Raw genomic sequence first — 20,667 nt, 5'->3', positions numbered from 1 at the left:
CTTCTCAATTTCGACAATTTTTTGTGTAATTTTTCTACCGTATTCACTAATACATTTCATAGTTACAATGAAATTCAAGCCATTTCCATTGAGAAAAAATAATACATACCACTGTTAGGACTCATTGCTGTCCATATACGTTCAAAAGTTACCCAATTTTTTTCCCGAACTGAAAAGACACTGTATCATGCTGGAAGTACACTCAATGGCTGTGCGACTTAAGAAATGCTCTTCATGATTTGGCAAGAGTTATCGTGAAAAATTAAGCATTTCCTATCATTTAAACGTAGAAAAAACTTAAAGTGGCATTTAATATTACTGGCACAATCTTTAGAATAAAATGTTTTTCAATGGTACGTGTGCAATTCTGTTATCATGCAATGCTGTCTACTGGTTGAACAAATCTCTTCCGAATCTGTAATGCTGTCTAATTCTGAATAGTATTTGCATCTGCATTATAACTTCCCCGCAAATGTGTCGTACTAATGATGTAAAATTGTATATATTCTATCAATTCTGTTGCAAGTACTTTTGCGTTCATAAATGTAAAGTTAAAATATGCATTTTTGAAAATGTACTCCATATAATATTCATACATGTTCCTTTTTGACTTAAAATTATTTTGTGGTGGAGGAGGAATTGCTGAAGATAAATAGAACTGGAATAAGATAACATAGCTTTAAAAATTATCCATAATAAGTTTCTCATGAATTATAAAACATTCATCCCTTTTTCCTATATTTGATTTTTCGATATATCGCTAAAAGTCTTAAACGCCAAACGCTTTATATCGCCAATAGCCTTAAACAAATGTTTTCACTGTCTCATATGTCATTCAGATGCGTGTCCTGAAATCCATCTAAGAAAATATCAAGAAATCTCGCAAAATGAAAGACAAAATAATACAACATTGTAATCAAAACTGTGCAAAATACTAAAAAAATATTAAATTAAAGTGTCTGTTAAATATTATTTTTGTGACCTCTCATTAGAGCTTGCGTAATTCTATTTTTTTTCGCGGGTAATAATAGAAATATCAGAGTAATGAGTTAATGAGGAACAGAATCATCGATTAATTCCTGAGTAATCAACAGAACAGAAACATCGAATTCATAATATCCCTTTTACTAACTAATGAAGTAATACCCATGTCAAAATGTTAAACTTATAAACATTTATTTCATAAAAATGTAATCACAGAATCAATTGTCAACAATCATTCGAAAATGAATAAATATTTTGGAGCAACAATGACTCCTGTTATAATTTACATTTTGGATCGAAAACCTGAGGAGTATGGATCTTCCAGCGCTTCACGCAGAAGTCCTAAGACTTCAAAAGCACAACCCCAGGATACAGTGACTCCAGAGCCACCATGGCCATAGTTATGAATAACCTGCAATGAAAAAGTAAAGTAAGGTAAGAGACTGTAATCTAAAAGTAAAATATTTCCAAAAAAATTACAATTTCAAAGAAAAAGGCTCCATTTTCAATAAATCATTGTTACAAAGAAATTATTCATTTAAATTATTCAACTATTCCCCTGGTGTGGAATGAATCATTTTAAATTTGGTGCGGTTTTAATTCTAACTATTGGTCTATATCATGCCAAGTGATAAATAAGGTGGTCTACAAAAGTAATTTTGAATACATTGACTAACAAAAGATTTAAAAAAAATTCAATAATTATAAACGCAAAATCATAATTGATAAAAAAAGTTTCAGTATGCCATTCAATATTGTATAATAGCAGTAATGCTTGAACTCATAGATTACGATGAAGATTCTTTAAATGCTCTTGAAACTGCTATATATAGGTTGCTTATGAATCGTTTTACCTATAATTTTGAAGATATTGGCAGTTGGAAATTTTTCTTACATAAATCATTTAATCAAGACATACAAACTGAGCAGCACAGTTTTATTTTTACTTACTATGAAGTTGCGCTAGTGGTTATTTATTATATACGTAAGCAAAAATAAAATACATATAACTTTAAATCGTACAGTTTTCGAATTCTTACATTCAATCTGCTAAAATGTTTTAGAGCTTTCAACTCTAATTAAATAAAAAATAATTTATAAATAGAGATTTCAGATAAATGGTACTCTTATGACATCGTTTGGAACACATATTCAAAATTGATGATTCCACGAGGTAAAAAAGTAATTATTATACATTACATTTAAATTAATTTTGAAAACATAATTATCATTGCATTTGTAATTTGCTTAATATAGAAATGCAATTTAATATTAACTCAAATAAAACCTAATTATTTTTAATTAAAATTAAAACCAAATTATTTTTTTAATTTTAAGATGACTTAAATATATTTTTATGCAAAGAATTTCGAAATTATGACGGAAAAACAGAAAATCCTTTTAACCTTATTTCATTTTCTTTAGGGGTATACAGCAGCTTTTAATAGCACTGTAAATTTTCCGAAGAGCTAAGGAGTAAGTATGTCAGATTTCGTTTGATTCCGACACGAGGTATAGAATCGTTTAAGGTTTAAATAAGCAAGGGGATATTCAACTTTATATTCATACATATACAATTTCAATTTGAATTTTTGTTTCTATTTCATTTCTATACCATTATTTGATAGGGACACTCCATGATAAAGAAATCATTTTAACCTTATTTCATCTTCTTTAGGGGTATACAGCAGCTTTTAATAGCACTGTAAATTTTCCGAAGAGCTAAGGAGTAAGTATGTCAGATTTCGTTTGATTCCGACACGAGGTATAGAATCGTTTAAGGTTTAAATAAGCAAGGGGATATTCAACTTTATATTCATACATATACAATTTCAACTTGAATTTTTGTTTCTATTTCATTTCTATACCATTATTTGATAGGGACACTCCATGATAAAGAAATCATTTTAACCTTATTTCATTTTCTTTAGGGGTATACAGCAGCTTTTAATAGCACTGTAAATTTTCCGAAGAGCTAAGGAGTAAGTATGTCAGATTTCGTTTGATTCCGACACGAGGTATAGAATCGTTTAAGGTTTAAATAAGCAAGGGGATATTCAACTTTATATTCATACATATACAATTTCAACTTGAATTTTTGTTTCTATTTCATTTCTATACCATTATTTGATAGGGACACTCCATGATAAAGAAATCATTTTAACCTTATTTAATTTTCTTTAGGGGTATACAGCAGCTTTTAATAGCACTGTAAATTTTCCGAAGAGCTAAGGAGTAAGTATGTCAAATTACGTTCGATTCCGACAAGAGGTATAGAATTGTTTAAGGTTCAAATGGGGATATTCATACGTATACATTTTCAATTTGAATTTTTATTTCTATTTCATTTCTATACCATAATTTGATAGGGACACTCTATGATAAAGAAATCAGTAGGAAAAATTCATTTTTACGCATTGTCTTTGATTGAAGGTACGTTTGGAAGATGCACTGGACAAACGTTACGTTCTCAAATAATCTTAACCGGGATATTGAAATTTAATTCTAACTTATCTAATAATATTTATATCTAATTAATTTCTAAGAGGGAGTGCATTTCCTTTTCTCACTTACAGTGGGACAGATCCGGTTCCTACAAGAGAACGAGGAATTGATTTCTCCAGACCCAAGCCCAGTATAAATTTTCGTTTCATTTCTCAATACTCCCCACTCACTCATACTCCCCACCGAACACCTCCCTCATCATTATAATATTGTATATAGTTACTTTTTATGTGTATTGATGATATTTTTTGTCTTTTTATGTGTATATTGATATTTTATGTCTTTTTTTGTGTATATTGATTTTTTGTCTTTTTATGTGTATTTCTTTTATCTTAATAAATACTCCCACGTATATCCTTTCAACCGACAGGGAATCCTAGAGATTCCAAGTTCGGGGATATTCTGTGGCGAAAGAAAGAAAGTGGGACAGATCCAGAATAAGTGTTTTACTGTATTTTACAAAGTAAAAAGGAATGGATTATTCAGCATTATATCATAATATGAATTAATAAGTTTTGACATTTCTAGCAGCTGGAGTAATAATCATTATGAATAAATGTTTAACTTATCTGCAGTTATTACAACAATTTAAATTAATATCATATTTGTTTTGGATTTATACAAAATAAAATATTTGCATATCCTTCTGAATTTCTACTACTTGCAGAAGATAAAAATTTTTAAAAAAAGTGATTAAAAAAGTGATTTTTAATAATCAAACAACTTTATTACTCAGCCTTATTTGATATAACATGGTTCTGTCTAATTTTCATTTCCACTGTCGTTTTCGAAAAAAAAAATCATTTTTCTTTTCTTTTTTTTTTTTATCTCTGTGTGCAGCCAGAAATATCCGGAAATACAAATAATTGGTTTATTACACTTAGTCACGGTTTATACCCCTTTTCCATGCCCTTTCAACTGTTAAAGGATGTAAAGGAAATGGTGCGATGGCAATATGTCACAGTCTGTTCTTTCAGACCCAGAATTCATCGTCAATATAATTTGGTAATTCGTTATTTGAGCACAAATGATGACTTATATTTAGGATTTGGCATAAACCTCTCTCTCTTGTTTAAATTTAATAATAACCACTTTTGAAAGGTGAATATAGCTCAAATGACCAAGAAAACCCTTTGCAGAGATATATGCAAAATTCAGGACTTTAATCTTTATCATTTCTACGTGTTTGTGACAGCAAGATGCATGCATTTTCCGTTTTAGAATACAGAGATGTAATGAAGGCTGTTCTAATTTCAAAATGCATTTTAGTGCCTTAAAACATGCATCAAGTATACTATGCAGACAAACTTCAACCAAATTAAATATTTTTTTAAATCGACGTTACTTTATGTAATTGTCCTGTTAACAATAAAAGTTCAAAAAGATATTGACTACAGAGTAATTAATGGAGAAAAATGCGACAATAAAATCGGATTATTATCCAATATTTTTTAAGTTTCTATTTGATAAAACACTATGAAACATACATATAATATTTTGGTGGAAATAATTTGAAAAGAACTTTAAATTGAATTAACTTAAAACATGAATCAATAAATTTAAAAATCACAAAATTTAAAAAATAAATCAATATCTGATTGTTATTATTAAAAATGCATTCAACTGACGCATAAATTGAACGACTTTAAGACGCTGCATTCATCAGAATTAATTACCAGCCCAAAAAAATTCTTAAGCAGTTTTAGATACAATTAACTGTGAAAGTATTTAGTCGCAAAATAAGTTCATTGGAACAATCAATTCCTTATTTTTATTCTAGTCCTTACATGAATCTGCTAATTACGTTAACAAATTAAATAAATGTCAAGCCCTTACGTTCTATCTAGTATAAGTTAACAGAAAATGTGTGGCTAACCAGATATAACAGTAATAAATCAGTAATTATTGTAACATCAAAAAGGCCAGAAAAGTCAAAATATTTATTCATATTGCGATATATCTTTTAATCTTTCACGGCTTTACAAATGGCCATGAGAAATTCATAGAACAAATTTATTCATGGGACAAAAATTAGTTCAAAATTTATTTTGCAAAGAGCAAATTCTGAGTTAAAATTCTTTCTTTAATGATTCCTTTATGATAAAGAAAGGAATACAGACGCGAATTATCTTGGAAACAATAGCGTATAATACTACAATTATGTTCGCATAGACTGATACACATCAAATATATATTTCGCATATACAAGGCGTATATGCTGTTTTTGTCTACTAGAGTGCTCCTATTTCTAAAAAAATAAGGAATTATTCAATAAAATATTAAACGAATAAAATCATAATTAGCTTAGCTTATTTATTAATAGCTAAATTTTAGAAGCTGCAGTTTAGCAAACCCTCAACCGAATATATATGATTTTTAGTACTCGTTTGTGTAATTTACATATTAAAGATTAATATATATATAATTTGCTCTCACAGTGGAGAATTTTTTTCAAAATTAATTAATTTCAAAATATTTAATATCTTTTCCATTATATTTTTTTTATTAACTCACATCTATGTTCCCCTTCTTCGTCTTTATTGACTCTCGCTCTACTCGAGGAGTAGATCTGTAAGGCCTCAAACCGACCCAGTCTCTGAGAATCTTTGCATCCTGAAATTAAAAAACAAACATCTTTAGTAAATATATATTATTTATTATTCATTTAGTTAGTTATTTCACAACTACATTAAAATTTACCTCTAAAATTTTGTTCCATTTTAGATTTAATGAGCCCAAATGTTAAAAAAAAAAAAAAAAAAAAAATATTTAAACAATTTTTTTAATCCTTTTTGTATTCCTTTCAAATTCCATGCGTATCTTTAATTCTGACTATAAAATCTATTCGTCAAACTTCATCAATATAATTTGCATCCACATTTGGCAAACAGAACTATCAGACGAAAGCCACCCAAGCTTTGCTATAAATTTGCAATTTGGGATAAAGAACACGGATTACATTTTACTATTTACGCTGGTGTGCTGGTATGTCGTTCCAAAAATGGTATCTGCTTATTTCAAATTGGGATATTATTAGAATTAAACAAAACAAAACTATGTTACTATGTTTTTTCTTTGTATAATTAACATAAGAGAAAGCTTATAATTGGAATTTTGCGTAAGACGGCATGAGTATGGGAAATATTTATTATTAACTTAATGATGCTAACTGGTTGGCATACTATCTGCGACATGACATGATGATTAAATGTAGCTCAAAATGTTGTATACAGCAAATTGCAAGGTCTATAATTATCAAATTTATCAGCGAGTTATTTCTTAAAATCTATTTCCTTAATAAGAAAAATTTTATTATGCTTCAATTAAAAATTAGCATTCTAACGTAGTTTCTCAATAATTCCGAAGCGCAAGACGATTCTTACATCGCATTAAAATTTTTAAAAAGTAGGTGTTTTCAATGATATTAATTTTATTACTGTTCAGTTTTCCTTCCTAATTTTAATTAATTAATAAATACATTTTTAATGTATTTAACAAAATACTTTCCTTCGTTTTAACTACAGTGCATTTCACTAAAAAAAATTTTCTGGGCATTTATTGCGGACTGCTCTGCCCTGATATTAAATATTTCGACTTCAAATGAGAGGAACCGACTGCATTGAATATCTATTATACCCATTCTGATTTCATATCAGAAGGTTGCGACTTCAAACCACGTCCGGATCACCAATGTGGTGGATTTAATTGAGCTAGGTTAGAACCTGAGACCTTGCGGTTCGCAGCCCAGTAACACGACCGTAATACAAAAGCAATTGCTCGTGTAGCTTAGCTGTTAACTGGCTTATAAGCTTTCACCACAGTCCATTATGTAAGTAAAATGATACATGTTAATTCTGCTGTTATGGTTCAGATATATTTGTGTTGTATTTCGTTGACATTTAGTCCCAAATAAAGTGTCTTCTTCGGAAGTGAAGAATAAGAATTAACCTCTTAATTAAACGTCTCTTCCAGATCGGGGCATTTATTGTTGTATAAGAGCGGAAAGAACAACTCTGATACTAAATTTTGTCCAAGCAATTTTCGCTTTTTAAATTTAATTGCTATTTAAATTAAATTAAATTAATAGTAATTAATACGTTAATAAATTTAAAACATAAGAATTTTTTTAACTGATGCATTATTCAGATATTTCATTATATGTAACCGGGTTCATAAGTATATCAAGTAGAGATTTATGGTAAAAAGAGACATAGAAATAGAGATTAGCTGAAAATAATGTTTGAAAATCTTGTATGATTGAATGCCAGAGTCACGAACTTTTGTGGTTACGAGCTTCCGCATGCATAATTACATAAATATAAAAATTTTTGACAAATAATATTTCTCTTAGCTATAGCAAATTTATAAATCACGAAAGTTAAAGTTTGCAGCATTTAATGATTTTTATGTAAGTACTTCTCTTTTTATTGTTGGAGAGGAGTCGAATGTCGAAAATATTTCATTCAAACTAGAACAGCGAGAAATACGCAACTGTACGCGGATATTTCCTTTTTTCTTCCCATGTCCGACCCCGTTTTCCTTCGTGCACAGCGTGTGATGCAGGTGTGTAGATGTTGAAGTTATATCGGTTTTTGATCGAAAATACGAAAGGAAAACATTCCTGCTATCTACATCCAGGCAGATAAAGACTAAAAATTGCTTGCGAAAAAATATTGACTAAAATCACAGGTAAATTTTTTATATTTATGTAGAATATTTATCACGATTGAATTTCTCTAGCATTTAGATTTTTAATTTCACTTTTGAAAGAAAGATAAATATCAAAATAATTTTGAACATTTTGCCTGTATGTTATTGCTATTTATTTATTAATTTTTGATAAATTGAAGTTCAGTACAAATGCACGGAAATTCACTTAAGTGTGCATCTAAGGCTTGCCTGATATAATATTCCTTCAATTGTGAAACGAGATGAACCCTATTTTATGTAATCTGTCATTTATAAGTTTATATATATATATATATATATATATATATATATATATATATATATATATATATATATATATATATATATATATATATATATATATATATATATATATATATACATATATAATACATATATGTATATATATATGTATATATATATATATATATATATACATATATAATACATATATGTATATATATATATATATATATATATATATATATATATATATATATATATATATATATATATATATATATATATATATATATATATATATATATATATACATATATAATACATATATGTATATATATAATACATATATATATATATATATATATATATATATATATATATATATATATATATATATATATATATGTGTGTGTGTGTGTGTGTGTGTGTGTGTGAAACAGAGTACAATTTTCTTAAGCATATTTATTAAAGAACAAAATTATAAATTTACTGAAGATATGCATCATAAGACATGGTGAATGTGAAATTTTCATGGCAAGATTGACATGCCGCCGCATGTGTAGGAAAACAACAGAATGAAACTAGTCTTACAAATTACATATGCAAGATTCGCTAATGAATCCATCATGACAAACATATTACCGCACTACCATATCTATTAATATTTTTATTTTTTTGTTGAAAATTATTTTTTTAAAAGCAAGTATTATAAAATTGATGTACAAATTTAATTTCAAATGTACAATATTTATATTAAATTTTATACATTTTTTGTTGGTACTGTGTAAATAGAATTATATGTAAAATATTTATTAATACTTTAATAAATTTCTTTTAAAATTTTAAAACTAAACTCTATAGCTGATGAATAAATAAATCCCGTATTTTTTTTTATTTTCATTTTATAAAGTGGTTAACGGTAAAAACTTATTTTTAATATTATGAAAAATATTAAATGCTGAAAATAAACATATTGTTGTTGCTATTGATAGCACTTTACACGAACTGTCAGCGATTTAAGCCGAGTGTGCAGTAGCTTCAGGGCATAAGCCCCTGAGCATCCGAGGGCAGAAGTCTAACTTCTAACACACATGAAGATGGCACACACATTCGCTTCACACACCTCACAGATAGAACACAAGGTAGAGAACAACCATACCCGAACCAAGACTCGAACCCGAGAAGCCCAGATCAAAGAGAAAACGCGCTTCCCCCAGGCCAAGTCGCCGGCTGAAAAACATATTTAAAAAAATTGCAGATCAAATTCAATTAACAAGATAGATAATCCATTAAGACCTTAGCTGTTCCGTTTCCTTTACTAAATAATAAAATGCGACCTTCGATTCTGGGAATACGCTATTATACTAATTCAACTATGAACCCATAGAATATTTGATGTATTGTGGATTATTTTTAATTTTCGTGTCGAATTACAGTGTCATTTAATAATTTAATGTAAAGTTATAAATGTGAGAAACAATAAATCGAAGCGCATACGATGTACTGGCATGTCGGTAAAGAGGTTGAAATATTTTCTAATATCAAAATTGAAATCATAGGCAATTAAAAAATATTTGGTCTCTTTAGAATCGGTTATGAAATAGTTAATCAATAGATCCTTTTCAAAACATTAAGATGAGTGAATAGTTAATTCAGTGTTATTATTTTAATTAGCTATATCACCACTAAAGCAGCTAATCATTAGATTACTGGTGACTAAAGAGATATACTTATAAAGCGCATGCACATACATTTGGATGCATATTTTAAATAAATAAACTACTCAATCTCTTTATAGAATATTACTTATAATGCCAATTGTTTCGTTTTATTTCTGTGAGTTTTCTATAATTTATAAAGTTTCGTAGCAGTATAATCTTCTATCCTCGATTTGTTTGGATTGTGCATTTACCTTTTACAATAATTACTTTTACAGCATATTTGATAATGATAATAATCTTATTTGAAAATTACTTTTTGTAGATTTTACATTTAATTAGAGATTTAAAAAATTGGCATTGGGCATATTCGAAACATTAACTGTTGTACGTTGAAAGCCAATGTGGCTTTGTAAAAAGCCATTAGCAGTCGGTAGAAAAATTATTAATGCATTAATTGAATGATTATTAATGAAAAATTATTAATGTTCAAAACGCTATAAAGTATGATTCTTTAAGCGTTAGCGTAATTTTATTGAGTTGTAAAAGTAGAATTATTATGTTAAATATCAATCAAAAATGTCGTCATTCAAGTACTGTAAAATTTTCCCGGGTTACATTTCATTAAATATTTAAATAAACCACGGTGGTCTGGTGATATGATTCGTCTTCGTGACCCAAGGGTTTCAGGTTTGTGACCCGATTCTACCGAAGAACAGTCGTGTAAGAGGGTCTGGTGCACGTTAAATCCGTTGGGGGCAAATGGCAGCCCGCTGGTGAGGCATGGAAGTTTGGAGAGGGGAGTACCAGCTTAGGTTGTCATTTGACCGCGCTTCAAAAATTACGAGGTTCGTCTCATGATAGCCCTAGTGTTGTATTTGAACAGAGCATTAATATAACAAAACATTAAATATTTTTAACCAAATCTAAAAATAATTCTATCTATTATAAATATATTTATTCAAAAAAATAATATACGTAAATACCGAAGAATCAAAATTTTGCCACAAAGACTGACTGCACTTTAAATTCATGTTTTTTCTTTGATGAAATTTTGTTAAGAAAAGAGCAGTCGATTATTTATTAAATATTTGTTGCTTTGTTGATTTTTTTGTTACATTTTTGTTCGTTTGAATTGATGCAAATTTTTAATTACCCCTCTGATGTAAGTTTTAGAAAGTTAAATTGTAATGCCAACAAGCATATATAACAAAGCATGCCTTTAGAATTAAGGAACAACAGAATGGATATGTTGAATCCAATATATTGATAAGAATTTAATCAATTCGTGAACTGTTTAGCAATCGGATTCTCGCAAAATACATAGAAATCTGCAAATGGGGCTATTTTGCTTGCAAAAAGTTTAATAATGTTGCTTATTTAAAGATGCCTAGTTTAAATCATTCATTTAATTAGTATTAAATTAAATAAGAAACACAGTTACCTACTGTTAAGGCTTTAAAGAATTAAAATCCGAGTCTAATAAATAGCATGTAATTCTTACCTATATTCTAATTAGATCACCCTTTCTCTGCTACAGTTAAAAGATAGGATTATCTAATCCAAAGAAAGGATTATCTAATTAGGTGGACAGTCAGAATCCCAAGCATAACAGGGAAGATGTTAAATTCTCCAGATGATTTGGTGTAGAAATTTGGATTGGGAGAGCCGGCTCTCAATTATTGTCATCGTTCTCTGATTAAGGTTCAGATTTGTCGCAAAATAACCATTTTAATGCTTAATGGAACTTAACAGATCTTAAAAGTACTTATGTTATACAGTTCTGCCTTTGAAAAAGAAAAGGATAAAAGACTATATTAGAAGATTTTTTTAATCTTCCGAATATTTTTCTGTTTTTGTTAATTCAGAAATGCTTAGTGGAAACTTGGTAATTTTTTCTTACCTGAATCAGTTTTCTTATTTACATAATATTAGCCAAAAATCAAAACATGCTCATCAAAACATTTATGCTAAATATAGACACAACGTCATAACACAGTGTAATAAATAAGATGATGCGCCCGATTATTTCTACTTTCACGTAAGGAATCCTCCATTCTTTTACATACGTGTTATTCGGATTGGATTTCATAGAAATAGGATTGAGTTCGTTGCAGTAGGAAGGGATATATAATTTTTACTAAGCAGGATATAAATATAATATACGGAATTCGAAGTAAATCAAAATAGGGATATTCAAAAAATGAGAATCAACATTCAAAAACAATTGTAAAAGTAAAATGGTCAAACAAAGAAGTCCGTAAAAGTTTTCTTTTTATACTCACAACGTATCATCTCTGAACAATAAATTTGTTCAAAAATAATATGTGCGAGGTTTTGAAGCGAACAATCTGTTTGTGGTATGAATGTGGCGCCGTACGTATAATTTATATTCCATCACATTTGATTGAGAATACATTTCGGAGAAAGCTTTCATTTTTTTCTTTTTATGAAGTTATTCCATGAATAATTTCTTAAATCGTTTTAATGAAATGGAAATTATAGATATATATCAGCGAACAATAAAAAATAGTTCAACTCTTATCCTTTTGGGCTTAGTAAAAAAATAAAAGGATCTATAAAATATACACTCATCACAACTTTGTGCTGACCTTCAAGCAAGGTAGAGCTTCAGTGCAGTTTTCCCAAATTTTGCGATGATCTTCGGGATCGACCTCCAAATTCCAATTACCTTCTTGCGCAGTGCCTCCTAAAACGACCTCTTCCGAGCTGTAAGAAGTGTTTCTGAAGGTTAATATTTAACATAAATAACAATTTTTTTTATCTATCTATTATTAAAAAAATGCAAACATTGCATTTTATTCGCTTTTTTATTGGTAAATAGCCAGTCACCTGACTCATAACATTTGAGGTTTGTTTTCTCAGTATTGTTTAAAATATTTAATAAATATTATTATTACGTCCTAGTAAGTATTTATATTGCTATTGATGGTGAAATAGTTACAAAAAAGAAAAAGCAAAGCTTTAATTAGCGCCAAGTTAACAGTAAATGAGTTTAAAACTATATTATTTATTAATTCTACTTTTAAACGTACAGTTTGCAGCAACTAGGGATTGCAATACCGGTATACCGAGAAACCGGATACCGGTATTTTGAGCCAATTGTACAATTTTGTAATACCGGTATTCGCAAGTTTCAATAACGTTTTTTCGGTATTTACTAATTTTTTACTTCTAACAATTTACTCCGAATGATGGAACGATTTTTGAAACTGAGAAATCCAATCCAAAAAGCAATAATCGACTTAAATCTGCAAATTAATTTTTCAGATAGTGAATTCGACTTAATATCCAGAACTGCATCAACTCTACTTCTAATAAAACTGGATGTTGAGACATTACGTCGGAGTGATTTTAATTTTTTAAAATCTAATGCAACAGTAAATTCATGTTACAGTCACTGAAAGAACAACACACATCACTATCTGGAGAATTATATATTACATTGAAAAATCGCACAGAAGAAAGGCATACTGAAATAGAAAATGTCTTACGGTATCTGCATAATTATAATGATTTTAAAAATGAAAATGAAAAAGAAAAGAGACTAACCAATTCAAATCTGATCTAGTTTATAGTAAATTTTCTTAAAATTTTTTACCCACAAACCTATCCACATTCAGAAGAATTCGGTACAATTATCGAAGATTATGATAACACTAATATCGATAGTGAAAAGGAATTGTTTCTTGAGCAAAAATTGGAATTAGCGATATATATATAAAAAAATTCAACAAACCAAAATACAATACAGAAATCAGATACATCCAAAACCATCCGACGAGAAATAGATTTATTTGAAGATGAGGGATTTAGAGGTAAATACTTGGAAAAAGTATATCGCGCATTGCTAACAGTAGCACCAACTAGCGTAGATGCCGAAAGAGTGTTTTCGACAGCCGGTAACTTTTGCACAAAATTACTTTTCAGGCTTAATGACAGTACAATTGATGCATTATGTTTTTTTTAAGATCACATTTCAAAAATTTGTAATAGTACCACAGACTGAATAGCAGTGATATTTACACTTTTTTGTGATTTAAATAAATAAGATGTTCCTTTACTTTTTGTGATTCTTTATATACTGCTGTAATTTATAAGTTACCAATTATTTTTTGTGATATTTACACTCTCTAATAAATCTGCCAAATAAAACAAAGAAACACCTGTGTTTTCCTTCTTTTTCTAAAATTTCTACTACCGGTATTAAAATTGGTATCCCAGTATTAAGATCTAAAAAATACCGAATACCGGTACTGAAGTTTTGATCCGATATTGCAATCCCTAGTAGCAACAATAATGAATAGCTTTCCGGTTTGTTTACCTTTCTCGAGTAATGGATATTTTTTGTCACTCGGCTAGCAATTATTTGAATACCTAAGCAATACAGGCGTTAACTCTCTAATTATAATAGGGTGTCCAGAAATATCAGATGATAAAAAAATGTGAACAGAATATGGAAACTTCATTTGCATTCTTTCAATGCAAAATTCATTTCAAAATACATAAATTGAATACGTACTTAGGAATAACATAGTAGTCATCATCAATTATTACGCAATGCTTCATCCAAGGTGCACGGACCTGTTTTGAATAATGAAAACAGTATTAAATTTCATGAATTGATTTATCACAAAATTTACTATATAAATTTTTGCAATTCTCTGTTCTCTCTCTCTCTCTCTTTCTCTCTCTGTTCAAAAGAATTATTATGTAAAACAATTTTGAAAAAATTGATCAACTCAATGCAAAATTGAAAATCAATCGATAATTTTTCTATACATTTTTTAAACATATTCATTGCCCAATTTTGTGGAGATACGTTTTTAAAAGTTTTTGAATTTTTATGTGATTGATTTCAACATAAATAAATGATATACCTGATAGCACTCTTTATATTTATTCTGAATAAAGTGTCTCTCAGACCTTTAGGTGAAATATATGCGATTAATAAAAGCATCTGTTTCAGACAAACAACAAAGAAACAGATGTCTAATATTGAGCGTTTTTTTATATTTTTCAAAAGAAATAAAAATTATGAAAGTCTACTGATATATGTGATAATTATGGTGACTTAAATGAGATCTAAGACATATTTTTCAAAAAAATTCTTGATGCTATAAATAAATTCGAAAATATATAAATGAATTTCGTGCTATATAAATTCAAATTACAGATTTCTTTTAAAAAAAATTTGCTCACAAAAGGACGGGTTTAAGGAAAATTGCATGACATTTAAATAATTCAGTTCCTTTTAAATTAAAAGTTATAAAATTCAAAGTTATATGTATGCGTTAGATTATTTTACTCTTGTGCTGCCACTTTTTTGAAAAAAAAAATGTCTGTTTTAAATGTATTTAGTTATGAATATAAGAAAATGGGAAATGGTATTAATAAAATTACTGTGGCTTATTCAAAGTTTTTGATTACTTGATTTATTTTAGGAAATTTATTTGTTGTAAATGATTTTCATAATACAGCTTTAAAAAAATTTAAAATTTCATATCTTATCCACTCACAGTTCTTAAAATCCGAATGTTTCCTTTTTATAAGACATAATAAGTATAACTCTTTAATCATGCTATCTTGTCAACACATTACTCGAATAATTTTGAATGGATCTGGGCCACAAGGATATTTCATAGGGTGAGTGAAAACCTAAGATAAGTTCGTTCTTGGTGTCATATAACGTTCGTATAAATTAGCCAATAATTTTTTAAAGCCTTTCTATTGCACAGGGAATTTATTACTCTACAATATATTGGATAAAAGCAATTCAATAGAAGTCATCAGACTTGAAAAATTTTGAACACATTTGATGTCATTTCTAGAGTTTAATTTGTTTTTTTATTTCACAATTTTATATATAAACTGTTCTATACTATTTAATAATTAAAACTACTCACTTGCCAATTGAAATACTTTTAAAATTTTATAAAAAAATTATTATATCATTTATTAAAATTGATTATTGTTTGTTTATTGTGTATAGTTTTCGAAATTGGTAAGGTACTAAAAAAAATATTTGCTACCCTTCAAAGTTTTAAAAATTGTCGATTTCACTTGTATTTTTAGAACTAATTTTTCCTAATTAAAATTAAAGGATGAATCGTATAAAAATTGTAATGTCTTTAAAAAAAAAACGAACCTTCTATTTCACAATATTAACTACCTTTAAATTCTATTACAGTTCTACAATGTTTAGTTTAGCCAGTTTTACCAATTTTAGATATGGAAATAAAGTTTTTCATAATCTTTGAATTTTTATATTTTATTCTAGTTCAATTCTAATTCAAATTCAAAATATAATTCTAAATTCAAAATATAAATAATTATTTATACTATGGGATTTTCGTTCCACAATTTTATATCGGTTTAGGAAAAATGTACTTATTAGAATATCTTTTACCGATCTATTATAAACAAAAAATAAAGCTTGAAATAAATACAACACCAAATTCCATTTGCTGTATTTAACTTTATCTTTACAAGTTTGTAAACTTTGTTAATTGTCTTTACATTTCTAAATGTTTGGTTATTTTCAATAGGTTTTGATTGTTTTGTCTCAAAAAAATCAAGTACCAATCAGTACTTATCAGTGCTTATTTATTCGACTTTATTTTATATATTCTGAAATATTTTATCATGTTTGGTACAATGAAAATTGCTCTTCTGTAAGAAAGATGAAAATAATTTTTGTCACTTACTTAAGTTGCAAATATTTTATGTAAACTGTATTTTATTACCTTAATTACTTGTCCTCGAATTGGTGTGACTTCTGGATCCGGCACCAAGTTTCTAGCACCAATTCCTGTGCAATTTATAACGACATCATACTTTCCAGCCAACTGCAAAAAATATATCTATGCATATCTTGAAAAAGTTTTTTACTCTAAAATTTGAATAAGTTTCAATTGCACCCTGTATTAAAAAATAATTTTCTATATTTTATATTTCAAAAGAGTTATTTACGAACAATGTCAAAAGATGGCGCTTTAAATTAATCCTTATTTGTGATAAAGATAAATCTGTGTCGGTGTATGTCTGCATGTGTTCATGCGCAATAGGCGAGACTATTTGACTTAGAGCTACCAATCTTGACGACACATTTATACTTTCAAGGGTGGAAATGTGCAATTTTAAAAAAAAAATTCATAGATTTCATTTCAAAATTTTTTTTATTTTATTTGTTTCCAATGATTTCAATTTTCGAAGTTAAATTTTTATCTGCTTTTAATTAATTTTCAAAATATATTTAAACATATTTTGCAACAATATATTCTATATGAAATAAAAATAAAATTTAATCCGTACGAGCACAATACACGTGCATAAAAATATATATACATATCAAAATTTGCCATCATGTTGAAAAAAAAACTGAAATTAAAAGAAATTAAATCAATTCTCTCTAATTACTTATTATATTATAATTATAAGCTAACAGTTTATTTTCATGAAGCTAAATAAATATTAATCATGATATTTTCTTGGAAATTAAAAACAAGAAAATAATTCTGTTATTTTTTAAAATAACTATATTGTTAATTCGATAATTCTATAATATTTAAGGCAAACATCCTTTACATATAAACGAATCCACTCTCACTGGCCTTGACTGGAAAAACGGAATAGCATTATCTAAGCGTCTCTATCTTGAAACCCTTATTTCTTAGCAGTTGCACATATTTATACATATTTATATAGACATATTTTACCTCTGAAAAACTGTAAATCTTCTTTTCAATAAATCTTCCATCTCTCTTTTCTATTCTGCATAAGAAAAGAGCATTTAAATGGAGGACACTGTATTACAGCAAAAAAGTGTTGTTAAGATTCGCATACATTAAATTGGTCTATTTTACTTGAATTTGAACAATTCATTTCCGTTGGAACTAGAATTTTTCTTCCCAAAACTCATTAATTAGACGTAAAAATATGCAAGTATGATTTAATACCCTTGTAAAACCTCTAGGGTTGTTTGGATTCAGTTATGTTATTGATGTTCATCTAGAAATTATAAGAATAACTATTTTGATGAAACTTTATAGGAAGAATTTAATTCTGAATTTTTCCGAAATTAAGTCTTGCTTTATGAGCAATCCGTTGTTCAACAGATAGGATTCGGTTCCATTTCATTCAACAAAGTGTACAATCTTACGACGTAAAATTAACAACAGTGACTTGAAATTTATAAAATGGTAGCTGAATCTCATCTAAATAGTTCCAACAAAATCAAATTAGAAAACATAATGAAAATCCAAATTTGTAAAGAATAATTCACAAGAAATTTTAAACATATAGAAACACCTAAGCTACTCAATAATGATTCAAGATTCCCATGTGAACATTATTAAATTAAAGTTGCTTTGTTGATTATAATAGTTTCCATGTGTAACTAAGTATCTGATCGATCACTTTTTCTATTCAGATAAGTCTTTTTACACAGTAAGAATCGCTGGTCATAAGAGTGAACAACAAGGCCGAAAAAAACTCACCACCAGCAAAGAAGTCTTATCAGAAAGAAAATTTGCCATGAAAATTAGAAAAGACAATAACAATTTACTTTCCATTCACATCTTATGATTTATCATCTTAAAGGTCTGAGCATGCGTCACTTACACGTCTTTCTATTTTGCATGGATGAACAATTATATGACCATTTATAGTTTAATTCGTTCTGTACAAAGCAGTAATTGCTATAACACAATTTCGAATTGTGAATTGATAAACTAAGAATCAGTGAATTGATCTAAACTAAGATTAATGCAACTGTAATTTCGAGATGATAAACTGAAATAGAATTTAATGCTTTTTCTGCAATAGATTTTTCTGTGGTCTTAATTGATGTGGGACAAGCTTTTTCTGATATACTTAATTGATATTTGTGAGTAACAATCACACAAATTAAGTTATTATGAAAGAATATGTAATGGCTATTTTATTGATCCGAGTCTAGCACCATAAATATTCAAAATTCTATCCATTACTAAAAGAAGCTCGAATATTTCAATCTATTCAAATTGACTCATATCAATAATTTTTCCTCACCTTTTCATCAAGGCAGGAAGAAGTTTGGTACATTCGGCGAAGAAGCTAGTTATTGATATACCATAGCTGAAAAATGTAAAATAATAAGAACATATAATATATAAGAAAAATTATAAGAATGTATAACAATAATGTATAAAAGAATATATAATAATGTATGTATAAGAATGGGTCTTGTATAATAAAAGGAAATGTATAATATTTAAAATGAATATATAAGAAATAAGAAAATATACAAGAAAAAATTCTGAATTTAAATCAGTAAATCTTAGTTAGCTCAAAACATAATAATTAGCTCAACTAATTTATATGTTTATTTATTGATGAAATATAATTCCAAGATAACTATTCTAGTCCTGACTCGAAAATTGATTTATCAGCCGTTAGCAAAAACGTATACTCTCAATCGAAAATGTTTAAAATGGCGTAAAAAATATGATTTATGTTATTTAAATCAATTAATTTAATGGAGAAAAGATTACCAAGTTTAAATTTTCATACATACCACCCATTCTATTTGTCATAAACTGTAATATATTCTTGATGCTCGGATAATTGAAAATAAAGAATATCCACTCTTGTCTGACTAAGATAAAATATTGTTACGGAACTTCAATTCCACTGGGTTTGCTTGTAATGGGTGTATGGTGGGTAAACAGTCAGCAGGCCTCAATAACAAAGGAAGTTTATTGAACACAACAACACTAATGCAAAGACAACAAATGCACAGCCGAGACGAACACAGGCAAAACACTATACACAAAAGCACACTACAACAAACAGAGCCCGCAAGTAGTAATCGGTAGTAATAACAACCGCAGCATACAAAGCGGCCAGACAGAATTCAGCAGGAGGAGGGAATTTTCGTAGCCTAACCAAACAGTAGCCTTCGTAATTTTCTGCAGACGCCTGCAATTCTCCACTGTCTCCTCTCTTTAGCTGTATCCAACTGAGGGCTCACTACTACACGTATGGCTAATCCCCACACGACTCGATGTTGCTTCTGTAATAAACTCCAGGATTCGGCACACAGTTCAATTCAGCAATTGCTTGAGCTCCACACGACGTTTGCTCTTCACTGGTTTGATCCAACTATTCGCCGTTGACTCTTTCCATTATTCTGTCTCGTTTCACGACTGCCTTCAACTAGAGACTACCGGCCTTTTATAGTTCTCAAGAGGCGGACAGAGAAGGTTCTGTCCGCCTCTTGACAGAACCTTCAAGATACGCCAATGTATCTCGGTTCCTATTGGCTCAATCAATGAAATTCTGAAAGTTTCTAGTACTATCTATTTTGTCGCCAAATTCGTCGCCAAGCTCTGGGATCACTGATTCGGGACCCGATCAACATCCAACAGGGCTCAATTTGAAAACACAGAATATCCACTTTCTCCTAATAAGATAAAATATATATACTTAGGAATGTGTAATAGAATTTTGTGGTTCTGTAAATGGTTTTTCTATTATCCCTCTGTGTGCCAGATGATTGAAATTTCTCACATATATGTATTTTCGG

At 28.5% G+C, this 20,667-nt stretch overlaps 1 protein-coding gene across 3 annotated transcripts in view; it reads right to left on the bottom strand.

Moving 5' to 3' along the window:
• Window positions 1-1,165: 1,165 nt before the first annotated feature.
• LOC129966145 (D-amino-acid oxidase-like) overlaps window positions 1,166-20,667 on the bottom strand; it is a 58,732-nt gene continuing 39,230 nt past the window's right edge. For all 3 annotated transcript variants that reach the window (XM_056080533.1, XM_056080536.1, XM_056080534.1), the window contains exons 5-11: window positions 19,152-19,217; window positions 17,819-17,873; window positions 16,847-16,948; window positions 14,623-14,684; window positions 12,692-12,809; window positions 6,004-6,102; window positions 1,166-1,396 (exon numbers count right to left, since the gene is read on the bottom strand). In XM_056080533.1, the coding sequence (XP_055936508.1) occupies window positions 1,268-1,396; window positions 6,004-6,102; window positions 12,692-12,809; window positions 14,623-14,684; window positions 16,847-16,948; window positions 17,819-17,873; window positions 19,152-19,217 (631 nt within the window). In that variant the 3' untranslated portion in view covers window positions 1,166-1,267. The remainder of the gene's footprint in view (window positions 1,397-6,003; window positions 6,103-12,691; window positions 12,810-14,622; window positions 14,685-16,846; window positions 16,949-17,818; window positions 17,874-19,151; window positions 19,218-20,667) is intronic.

Source organism: Argiope bruennichi, chromosome 4, assembly GCF_947563725.1.
Source record: "Argiope bruennichi chromosome 4, qqArgBrue1.1, whole genome shotgun sequence".
Lineage (NCBI taxonomy): Eukaryota > Metazoa > Arthropoda > Arachnida > Araneae > Araneidae > Argiope > Argiope bruennichi.
The sequence above is the reverse complement of the archived record's forward strand: the minus strand, read 5'-3'. Positions and strand labels throughout refer to the sequence as shown.